Source organism: Balearica regulorum, chromosome 3 (assembly GCF_011004875.1).
Source record: "Balearica regulorum gibbericeps isolate bBalReg1 chromosome 3, bBalReg1.pri, whole genome shotgun sequence".
NCBI lineage: Eukaryota > Metazoa > Chordata > Aves > Gruiformes > Gruidae > Balearica > Balearica regulorum.
The window spans coordinates 107,172,486-107,184,505 of record NC_046186.1 but is presented as its reverse complement, the minus strand read 5'-3'; the positions used below and the strand labels follow the sequence as shown (position 1 = coordinate 107,184,505).

At 40.5% G+C, this 12,020-nt stretch overlaps 1 protein-coding gene across 1 annotated transcript in view; it reads left to right on the top strand.

Annotated features, from left to right (window-relative positions):
- PARP1 (poly(ADP-ribose) polymerase 1) overlaps positions 1 to 10,052 on the top strand; it is a 35,026-nt gene extending 24,974 nt beyond the window's left edge. Inside the window, exons 15-23 of the mRNA XM_075749392.1 lie at positions 2,499 to 2,582; positions 3,399 to 3,521; positions 3,943 to 4,071; positions 4,829 to 4,927; positions 5,483 to 5,635; positions 5,929 to 6,056; positions 6,449 to 6,510; positions 7,603 to 7,717; positions 9,223 to 10,052. Of these exons, the coding sequence (XP_075605507.1) occupies positions 2,499 to 2,582; positions 3,399 to 3,521; positions 3,943 to 4,071; positions 4,829 to 4,927; positions 5,483 to 5,635; positions 5,929 to 6,056; positions 6,449 to 6,510; positions 7,603 to 7,717; positions 9,223 to 9,304 (975 nt within the window). The 3' untranslated portion in view covers positions 9,305 to 10,052. The remainder of the gene's footprint in view (positions 1 to 2,498; positions 2,583 to 3,398; positions 3,522 to 3,942; positions 4,072 to 4,828; positions 4,928 to 5,482; positions 5,636 to 5,928; positions 6,057 to 6,448; positions 6,511 to 7,602; positions 7,718 to 9,222) is intronic.
- The last annotated feature ends 1,968 nt before the right edge of the window (positions 10,053 to 12,020 follow it).

The window sequence follows — 12,020 nt, the reverse complement described above, 5'->3', positions numbered from 1 at the left end:
CAGTTTTACTGGTGTTCCTGCAGTTTGTTTTTAATGTAGCCATTCAGACTGGGTTAATTCTAAAGAACAAATTTCAGTTTTCTTCAGCCAGCTTAGCTGCTTAAAGATGAAGGGTAACTGTTGTTTGCTCTCTGTATCAGTATTTCGTGTATCTACTTTTCAGAACAGGCTTTGCACCATTTCACACAGCTTATCTGAAAGCTTTCAGATGGGTTGCCCAACATTTTGTAGTACCTTGGGTTAATTGTGTGCTCCTGTATCTTCAATGGTTCTTTACATCAAAGTCTTTTAAAATATTATTAATTCTTTGTAACTGGAACTGGTAATCATCTGATGTCTTCTGGTTTTGTAGAACTTTGTTGAAACTATGTTAATTCACACCAGCTGCAGATCTATAGGAGACCTGGGAGACCAGATGGGCCTGTCTTCCTATTAGATTTATCTTCCTGTACTGTTGCTGCAAACAGCTGTTTTCTGTTAGAGGAAATAATGTTTTTCCTAGTTAGAGATTTCCGTGTATCCTCTGAAAACGGCTGCTTAGTTCCTTTTAGTCGGCCTGATCTCAAGCATTTCATTCCATCCAGGCACTCTCACTCTGCCAAAATTGCAGCAAATTCTTCGTTTTTCCATTACATAACAGTAGATTTATCTGATGTATTTCTCTTCCTGCTTCTAATTTAGCTTTCAAGAGTTTTACCTCACCAAGCATACAGGGGTTTATTACAATTATCTATGTCATTGTCTTACATGAAAAGGCTAGTTAGAGGGCTGAGCTTACTTAGTGCTATGTCCTCTCTTGCCTGGGTGGAAGACAAACATCTCCCTTGCCTCTCATGACAACCTTGGTGCACACATCTGTGATGTGGAGCTAATTCTTCACCTTATCCTCGGTGCATCTGGCAGTAATTAATTGCAGTGCTGTTTTAGACCCAGCCCCTTGGCTGCTGTGCTCTTTTGATGTGTCTAATGATAAAGCTTTGGATGTAGTTTCTCTTTAGATCAGAGGTTGGTTCCGCAGGGCTCTGTTCCCCTCCCTTAAGTCATACAAGACACAAACTCTGGCCCTTTGAATGTTTGTGGGCTCTGTAGATGTACTCCTAAATCACATTACTGGGGCATGTTTTAGGTTACAGGTGTTATTGTTTATGTGTTAGTGCTTATATGTGTTAGTTTATAGGTTTATATAACTAGTAGTTAGCATAGGTGTCTGCAGCTATTCTGCACATCCAAGTTAATGGCCCGGTTTACTTTTATGTATCCTTCATGACTTTTTGAGCTAGTAATTAGATAATATGGATGGGTGGTACTCAATGAGAAAGTATTGGCCCCAGAAGTTTGGGAGCTACAAATCTATTGCAAGTTATTTCATTCGGTTATTAATCTTGGCTTTGTGCCTCTCGTGTCCCCAAGACACGATCAGATTTGAAGCCTGTCTTCTCTCCTGTGGTCCATCTTGGCTTTTTTTAGTATCTGGCTTTATGTATGCTTAGCTGCAGCTAAAGGTGAAAGTTCTCCTAAGCCCAGTACGGGGTGGAAATCTCCGTGCAAAATCACTTCAGGGCTTTCACACCAGTCTCTGTAGCTTGGAAGAGCCTTCCAAGTTCAGCTTGCAGAGATTTGCATACAGCTGGTTTCCTAGCTCCATAGTGAATAAATAATGTGGAACTTATCCAGACAGTATGTGATGTACATGGTTTCCTAGCATCTTCTGTCCTTGAATTGAATCTTAAACCCATCAAGTGAAAGCTGGTTTGACCTGTAGGGTGTACGATGAGTACTATCAAGAGTCCAGAGTGTATATGTATGACCTTTGTAAAAGACTCTGTTGGACTTGACTTTTGTCGGAACATTTTTGCATTCAGATGGTCCTTAACTATGCAAAGATTTAATGCAAATCCAAAACTCTCCCAAGGCCCATCAATACACAAGCGAAAGCGACATATAAATTACATGAGTGGATAAGTGCAGGCAACCAAGACATCGCTTTTGACTTAGTTGCCTTTTTTTTTAGTTCGTTTTTCATTAATGAATATGAAGCATCTTACGTTTTTGCGTTTGACCCTTGATAATTGTAGGGGAAAATTGGAAGGGGGTCTAGGTTGTACCCAGAGATGCAGATGACCTTATAAAGTAGAATTAATTCATTCAGTTTGCTGCTTTGCCAGCCTGAAATGTATGGTTACTGAAGTGATTGAGGAATGCATATGACACCAGACGCTTAGTACCCTATTTTTGTGTTGCCCTAGCATGCATGCTTAGTTTCCTATTGCAGTATTCCTTTGTTTATAGGACATCATCTCAGTAGCATGCACTGTCCTTCTGACATCATTCCTCAGAGATTAATCCACAGAGATTAATATCAAGTCTGAAATGTTTCCATTCTTTGTGTGGTCAGTCCTACCAGAATGGAGAGATTTGTTCCCTAGAAACCAGGGAGGGAATGCTGCGATGGCTTCAGTGTAGTGAAATCCTGTTTTAATCCTTTAAATCTTCATCAGATTGACCTGCAGAAGATGCCATTGGGAAAACTGAGCAAGCGGCAGATCCAGAGCGCATACTCCATCCTTAACGAGGTTCAGCAGGTGGGCATGAAAGAGATGTTAGAGCAAGAGGGGAATTCAGAAGTTGTTTTGGGCTTGGAGTGGGGTTAATGCTGAGCTGTGTGTATAAAGATCTGTGCTCTCTCTCGCTGGAGAAGAGGATGTGCCTTCCACCAGTAACTGGTTAGTTCCCTTCACTGTTGTACCAGTTTGGGCAGTAATTTTGTCTTTTGCACTCCTGTAGCACAAACTTCAGACTGAGCCAGACATAAATGGCAGTTAAGCAAATGAAGCCGGTGTCTTGATCTAGTACCAGCTGGTGTTTCCACCCCAGAGGAGTCTGTTTGAGGATGAGAATAAAGGTTAAGTTGACACAGGAAGGTGTCTGTCTTGATGACATGCTGTATTTACACATCATGATCTGGACCATTCCAAGAATCACTAGATGGTATTGCCTGAACAGCTTGCGAAAGTGTACCAGCATACCCCAATTTTTGTCATGGGCTCCCTGGCAAAGCATAGATACGGGAAGTTTTACTTCAGTTGTTAGAGCAGACCAGAACCTTTCCAAGGACATGCGCCCCTTCCATATCCAGAAGCCTTTATTCTGCCTTCCAGAAACATAATCTCCATTAGATTTTTCTTGTACCAGAAATTCTGTGTGTTTCTGTGCAAGTACTGCAACTTACTACAAGCAAAACAAGTAAATAGAATTGCCCTTTTAGTGAGAGTTACAGCATTAACAGTATTTGTATTGCTGCTTCTGCGTATTAGTCCTCAAGTATCTTGTGTGTGTCTATTGCTATGGAAACTTAATCTTACTCAGTAATTTTCTTTGGTATTTCTTGTCTTGTCTAGGCAGTTTCTGACAGTGGTTCAGAATCCCAGATCTTGGACCTCTCCAACCGCTTCTATACTCTGATTCCTCATGACTTTGGAATGAAGAAACCACCTCTCCTAAATAACTTGGAATATATTCAGGTATTGATGGGAAACAGTGCGTTGTTTGCAGGCAACAGGTCTGATATCAGGCATCTAACACAGAGAATTTGTGAGATTTTAAGACGTACATTAACCTCGTGCTTCCGTGAGGTTAAGCTTGGTTTTCATCAGAATATCTTTTTGTTTGTTTATATGCATATATGTGTGTATACATATACAAGTAATTATATAAATAAAGTATTATAAGATACATCAATAGACTGTAATATATAGCATGTATATGTGTGTGTGTGTATTTTAATATATTTAAGTATATATTTTTTTAAAAGGCAGTGGTGTTGTGTTATTAAATGGCAGTGTGTGGCCAGTGATTCACATACACTTTTAGAATTTAGGGTATTGCAGAGTTATTTTGAGCATGTCAGTGGCACAAGTAAATTAACCTCTTTAAATTCTTCAGGCTAAAGTGCAGATGTTGGACAACTTGCTTGATATCGAGGTTGCTTACAGCCTTCTCAGAGGTGGAAATGAAGATGGAGATAAAGACCCGATTGACATCAACTATGAAAAACTTCGAACTGATATCAAGGTAAAGGAAATAAACGGAAATGAGTGACTGTCAATACAAGCTGATGTCTAGTTTGGAGTATAACAAATCATCTAAACTGTAAGTAGAGGGATGTATTGGCATGAGTTCGATGAAGGGCCGCTGAGATGGTTAAGGGACTGGAGCATGTGTTGTACAAGGAGATTCTGAGAGAGCTGGGGCTTTTTAACATGGGGAAAAGAGGGCTCAGGGGATCTCTTATCAATGTTTGTAAATATGTGATGGGGAAAGGGAGTAAAGACGACAAGAGACAGACTCTTCTCGGTGGTTTCCAGTGACAAGAGGTACTGGGCACAAATTGAAATACAGGAAATTGTATGTAAACAAAAGAAAAAGCTTTTGTTGTTGATGGTGTTTGGTTTGCGGTTTTTTGTTTGTTTGTCTACTGTGAGGGCAGTCAAATGCTGGAAGAGGTTTCCGCCACCTCCCAGAGTGGCTGCATAGGCTCCATTCTTGGACGTGTTGAAAGCCTGACAGGACTCCTGTCCTGACAGCCTGACAGCTTTGAGCAGGGGAGTTGGAAATCATCTCTATTTCCAGCGGTGCCTTCCCATGTCGGACATTCTCTGACTGTCTGCTGTCTATATACCTGTACATTTTCTCTAGCTGGAAATAAATTTCCACCTAAATGATAAAGGAGGCTTAAACTGGGGAGTCGCAAGCGTATGGTGGATGTCACATTAGAAGAAGCCTGCTAGTTTGTATCCTAAAGGAACTTCTCTTGTTTGCCTCTTTGCAGGTTGTTGACAAAGATTCAGAAGAAGCCAAGATTATTAAACAATATGTGAAAAATACTCATGCTGCTACTCACAACGCATATGATCTCAAAGTCGTGGATGTAAGCTGGGCAGTACTGGGGTTTGAGTGTGAAGGTGGACTCTTCTAAGTTGACTTACTTGTTCACAGTTTCCTTTTATTTTTCAGTAGCTTACCTAGTTTCCTTTGTTGAAGAGATGGTTTAATAGACCGATTGCTATTTAATAGAAGAGCTAAAGTCTAGGCAGAGATGAGCCTAAGCTTACTGGAGTGTCTTTGGGGGTGTGTTTTCATTTTAATTTAATTGGCCTGGAAAAGAGGTGGAGGAGTAATCATCTTCTAAAACTGAGCCTTACTTCATTGAACGTTTTTTCGGAAAACTATGGTCTCATGAAAATGCAGAAGGGAAGGAGGAGAAGGAATCAATAACAAGTACTGTGTGATCAATGCTACCTCTTTTTTGCTAGCATGGCATAGCAAACTGCAAATACTAAAAACCATTCAGATCAATTTTCCTAGCAGATTAGTCTATATTCCAGACTGGATTATTTTATTTTTTTTAATCTGATTAGTTGCATGAAGGTAACAGTTTATTTACTTGGTTGTTCTTTTTCTCCTATCTCTTTTTGAACTGAAGATCTTCAGGATTGAGCGTGAAGGAGAGAGTCAGCGTTACAAGCCATTTAAGCAGCTTCATAATCGCCAGCTGCTGTGGCATGGTTCCCGCACCACCAACTTCGCCGGTATCCTCTCGCAGGGTCTCCGGATAGCTCCCCCTGAAGCTCCTGTGGTACGTTAAACAGATAGAGCTTCTCTGGCTGCCTCTGTCCCTGTGTCCAGAGATGGCCACAGTAGGAGAAAACCTAAATCGGAGAATTTCTGTGTGGGGAGGGCTTGATGTTCTCTCTCAGCATGCAGGCAACCATCTGCGTCCATCCAGAGTGGGTTGCTGACTGGCGCCCACAAGAGCTTGAGTTGCAGCTTTGCTCCCCTGGGAGCCCAGCAAGGTGGATTCAATATGGCCTTTGTGTTGCTGTCTCAATCTTTTTTTTTTTTTTTTTTTTCCTTCCTTCCTGCTTGCAGACTGGCTACATGTTTGGGAAGGGCATCTATTTTGCAGATATGGTATCCAAGAGTGCCAACTACTGTCACACATCTCAAACTGATCCCATAGGCTTAGTACTACTGGGAGAAGTTGCCCTTGGAAATATGTAAGTAACTTATGAAGAGTATTTGCTGAACGTGCTTAATATATCGTGGTAGAAAGTGATGCTAAACTTGCAAGCCTTTTCTTCAGTGTGGAGAAAGACCACTTTGTATTTCTTTAGAAACAAGATTTCTTTTTTCTTAAAATGAGAGCTATTTGTTGGGGCAAAAAAAAATCAGTGTTGCAGGTCTAGAATTTTATATTAAATGTCAATATAATTAAAATTAGTAACTGAGACAAAGAAGGAAGGTGGTTGAGTTCCAGAAGAGTAGAATCTAAATTAACTTTATATTAACTTACTGTAAAGTGAAGCCTGAAAAAAAAAAAATGTATGTTTCACCAAGACAGTTTAAAGATGAATGTAAAATGCTTTTGTGTGTTCTTTGTGCTGTCCAGGTATGAGCTAAAGAATGCGTCTCACATAACAAAATTGCCCAAGGGAAAACACAGTGTGAAAGGTAAACATTAGCAGTTGTTATTGATGGCAAACTCACCTTGCGGCGCTCTGCTTAGCCAAGAGAACTATAGTCCTTTCATAGTTGTACTTCCTTTAGAGTTTGCATAATATTGCCTTTTAGTTGCATCTGTATGTGTGTATATGGTGTTTTGAGACGGGAGTTAGTACACTTGGAACGTTAAGACTGAAGTGAGTGCATTGCCTGAAGTTCAGGAGGAAACTTCCATTTGATATTACGCAAGAGAAAATGTAAGGTGCGTTCTCCAACTTCTTACTCGCTTTCATCATAACAATACTAAGTATTTTAGAAGAAAGATGAGAGGCTTGATCAGAAGAATAATTGTTTAGCTTTCAAAGTGCCTTAGAAGCTTGGAGAGAAGGGAAAATCTAAGAATAAAAGTTCAGATGGAACAGCTATTCTCAGCTGTTACATTTCTATCTGCAAAAAGTATCAGTATATTGCACTGAAAAAGAAGATGAGAGAAAGGACTTCTCTAATTCAAGCAAAAGAAATGGTAATCATGATTATCTTCTGTACTGAGATGGGAGAGTGGAGAACAGTAACGTTCAGCAATGAGTGGCTTTTCTTAAGCTGTTTATTTTGAGAGGCTTAAAAAAAAATCAGTTGCCTAAAATAGAATCAAATGTGATTTAGCATCTTTTTCAATACATACTACTTACACTATTATGGACGTCAAATCAGATTTGTGTTGAAGAGTTTAAAGAGAATAAGAATTGGCTTGTTATACTTCTCTGAAAATGCTGCAATGTGTGTATTTTCATTGACGGCCCTAGGATATGAGAGCCATAAGTCTCGTCTGTTTTAGCTTTGATCATACAGATTAGACAATTAACAGCCAAGTCTAAAATTCTCACTTTTAATGTAGCAGAGTACAAGTACCATAAAGTATGGAGATGCTGAATTGAATAAACAGACTATATCCTTTGTGTTCTTTTTAAGATACTTTTGCACTTGGTCAGCATTTGAAAACGTATGTGAAGTAGTACTTGGCTGGCTGAGGAATTTTCTTCATGTGCAAAGTCTGTGCTTGCCTTCTAGATTTGCAACTAATGGGTTTTTTTCCCTTTCTAGGCTTGGGCAAAACTGCACCTGATCCCACAGCCACTACTACCCTTGGTGGTGTAGAGGTTCCCTTAGGGAATGGGATCTCAACAGGAATTAATGATACCTGTCTTCTGTATAATGAGTATCCTTTGCTATTATGTTGGCTGCACACTGTGTTTGACTGTTGCTGAGTTTAGCAGGACCTTGCTAATGTTGGTCAGGAGTTTTGGCACGCTGTGTTTTGTTCCTTTTAGGTCTGCTTTGGAGTACTCACGGACAATTTAGAGTCTCTTCTCCAAGGGAGACGATTTATCAGTTGTCACATTTAAATTGTCATCCTGCAAAAAAAGGAACCAATACACATAGCAAATAGCTGTTGCCCCAACAGAACTCAATACCTGAAGGCATTGGAGTGGCCAGGTGACACTGCCTGGTAGTGCTTTGCCCAGAGACATGCCAGGACATGGGGAGGGGAATGCAGCCTGTAGTTTCACATCACTCCGGTCTGGTTTCTTCCTCATGGTGCTGTGGCTGGGCAGCTTGGCCAGGAGGAGGTGGGGGAGCCAGCTCTGTGGCTTGATAGAGTCTCTCATTGCACAGCTGCTCTTGTTGTTCCCCAGACCCTTGCAAGTAATGAGGTAAACCTCAGACGCCCATCAGAGACGTAGCCATTAAACCTCTTTCTAGGCAGAAGTGCCCCCAAATGAATGTGTGCTCAACATTCACAAGAAGTCATAAGTGACGTCTAAGGTCCCAGATCAATCTCTTCACTGCCAGTGAAGCAAGTAACCCATTCATACGACCTCTGGGTTGTGTACAAACTGTCTTCTCTCTTGGTAAGCCATTTTCCTCTTACAGGTAGTCTTGGCAACAGAACTCATGGCAGTACTGTTTTTATCTTGAGTTTTCTTAAATATAGCATCTGTCTCGGTCAGATGATAAAATATAATACAGTTAATAATAGCTAATTGAGGTAACATGATGTGCATTCATTTTGTTTAATGGGGATGCTTTTCACCTAAAATTGGGATCGGAGGTAAGTTTGAGGCCTAAAGCATTGAGAAACAAATAGGTGAGCTGGGATGGTCTTCTGAAAAAATAAAATGGTGCGGTCATAGAATGTGCAGGCACTGCCAACCATTGTAGAACTCTTCTCTGTGATTCCAGTTTGGATTTTTTAGTGGGAAGTTAAGAGGACACGAATGACTTTGTGCTGGAAGGCAGCAACAGAGCTATAATTGTAATTGTAGATGCCAGGTCTGTAACTGCAGATCGCATCCAGGCTACGTCACTCCGCTGTTTAGATAGCGAGAGAGATGTGTGTTATGACTCTGGCTGACAAAAAATAATCTTCAAGAGCTACAGCCCGTATCTAAGTCAGTTCACCAGCCTGTCACTCAGGATTCCTGCTGCACCATCATTAATTCTCCATATGACTGTTAGTTGATTGTTTCTAACTACTGTATAAAATATTTTCAGCTTCAAAGAAAAGTAAAATTTAAAGATTCATGGCTTGAGCTGTTAGAACTGCTTAATCACACAGGCATCTGCATGGTAACTTAAGTTCAAAGGTGAAGTTTGACTGCGTTTTGTTTTTCTGTGTTATTAGTATCAACAACTGTAATTATTCCTTAACATTCTTCCCAGATATATTGTGTATGATGTTGCTCAGGTAAATCTGAAGTACCTGCTGAAACTGAAATTCAACTATAAGACATCACTCTGGTGAACAGTATTTAGAAGCCCTGTTAGACTTATACTGTAGTTACACTATAGCGTTGACTTCTGACATGCTTACGCATTGACTTCTCTTACCAAGATATCGAGAGCTAAACTGCAGAAGAGGTTACTAAATCCTATTTAGTACAACACGTAGTGAAAGTTTTATATAAATGTGTGGCAACACATGGACCTGAATTCTGATGAGAACGAGTACCTGGTTTTTGTTTTATACCACTTCTAATTTTGGGGCTTTCAAGTGTTTCTTTTAATTGACCAAACTGATGAAAAAAAAAAAAGTAAAATCAAGCTTGTGTTTTTAGCCAGAGCTGGGCAATAGTAGGAGAAGGAACTTGATGATGTTTCCGATATTTGCTCTGTTAAAGTTCCCTCTTGTCTAAGATACCCGTTTTCATTTGAATAAATGATAAATGTGCATTTATTTTGAGGTAAAAAATAAAAGCTAATTTCATACTAACAGCTTTATGTTTCAAAACTTCCAAATTGTTTTGGTTTTGAGTCATGATTTAAATGTATTTGGTAGAATGTTCTTAAACATGATATCTCTCTTTGAAGATCAGATGCCAAATATTGAAATCTGTAGTCACATTTCAGGAAGTCACGGTGAAATGAAAATTTGGACTTTCCACTGAGACTTCATCTGTCAACAGTTGGTGTGGTAAACATGGAAAATGAACTTGTGGCTGTTTGAATTTAGTATTAGCCCCAATAAACCTCCTTTAAATATCTACCTTCAACGTGATGTAAGTTGGTTGTTGTAGACTGAAGTCCTAACAAAGCTGTATATTGAGTTTGGGCTCAAGCTTCACTCATTGTGACCCGGAGAGAGGTCTGTTGCCATTCTGTGGGTAATCTTGAAACATCAATATAAACTAATCATTTCAATGTTTAGTGATGGTTGTTACTTCTCACTTTCAGTAAGTCAATGAGCAATATGGGAGTAGTTGACTATAGAGCAACATCAGTTCTTTCTCATAAAAAATTACTGATTTCCCTGAGCTATTAGGGCAAGTTGGTTAATCCTCAGGGACAGCTCTGCATTGGCAGTGCTTTCAGTATCTCCTCCACTATTGACAGTTCCCTTCCCAAGGGACAGTTCAAGCTCATTCTGACGGTTGCAGCTTCAGTCTTTGGGTACCCACATGGAAACAGCAGATTCGTTTCCTAAAACCTTGTTGTGTCCCAGTACCTCTTGAAAAAGTAGTTTGAAGCCAAAGGTGTTGCTTACAGTGCAGCTGTTTCCAGGACCCCTGAAGAAGACGAGGGTGAGGAGTGGTAGATAGAAAACTAAGCCGCTGTCTGGGAGAGAGGGAAGCATGGAAGGACTGGGTAAGTCGTATGGCTTGAGTCGTATGTTTAACAGAAGAGAATTGATTGAGGTTGGTGCTAATAGATTTTGAGAGGAAGTGAAAAGAGTGGCCCTTGTCTTCTGGTCCTTCAGTAGCTTAACCAGTGGCTAATCGTTGTTTTGCTTCCAACAGAAACTTTCAGTCAGTCACTTAAGTATAATCTTGTCAGTCTCTGAAAGAGAACACGAGAAGTGGCTCAGTTTTGTTGTGAGGTAATTTCCTTCCCCCCAAAAAAACAGCTTACGGTTCATTTTGGGACCAGGAATTAAAGGTAGATGCTTTTGATGTTCCCTCTGTCACCTGTACCAGAGGTGGCTCAAAGTTCCCTTTTGCTCCAACCCAAGCAGCACAAGGAGTGCTTTAGGATGTGTATGTAGTGCTCAGTTAGAATTGCAGCACAAGGAAGTATATCCCAAGCTGTCTCTAACCTCCCAAATAATACAGCAGTAACAGATACAGTGGGACAGGAAGAGGCAGCAGGGGTCCTTCGGGGACAGTAGGAGAGCCCTGGTGTGACTGTCCCGCAGTGAAATCTTAATGTGAATTCACGTGCTGCTTCTGCTGCCAGCTTGTCCGACTGCAAAGCAGACCCGCTTCTCCTATGACCCGGCGTACAGCCAGCCTCTCCCTCGGGCCGGGCTGAGAAGAGCAGCATGGTGACAAACACTGAAGGCGTTACTTCTGGAGTACGCGCACAAAGCAGAGCCGGATGAATACGTAGTCCCATTTCTGTCAAAACTACTTGAAAGGAACGAATTGTCAAGACATCAGGTCCCATGACATCTTGTGCTTTCTTCAGAGGAGGGATGTTGAGGAATGACTTCTGATCTAAATGTTAAACTACAAAAAGCAGCCATTTATAAATATTTAACCATTTTATCTTTATTTAGCATGGCTGGAGGCTCTGTTGTACAGTGGCTCGCAAATGTTAAGATAGTCCATGCAGTTTATATGAATTGGGTAAACTGAAGGAAGCCAGCCTAGGCTTACTGATTGGCAGTCAGTGTAAATTGTTTGTGACTTGCCTGAGTTCATGCAGGAAAGAGGCGACTGAGGGAAAAAAATTACAGTACAGGTCACCCAAGCTGGTACTTTAGCCATAAAACAGTCTTAAATCAGTTGCTACAGACTTTAATGACACACACATACACACACACACACCCCCCTTGTTCTGTTTCTAATCAGAGGAAAGGGGGGAAAAAACCCCAAATAATTTATATATGAAAAAGACCTCTGGGCACATCAAACTTTCTCAATACCATAAAGAGTTGTTATTAAATGAGTCATGCAGTGTTTGTAACTACTGAGGTCTTTGCTTCTGATTTCTTTCTGGAAGTCTGTTCCAGACTTCCCTCT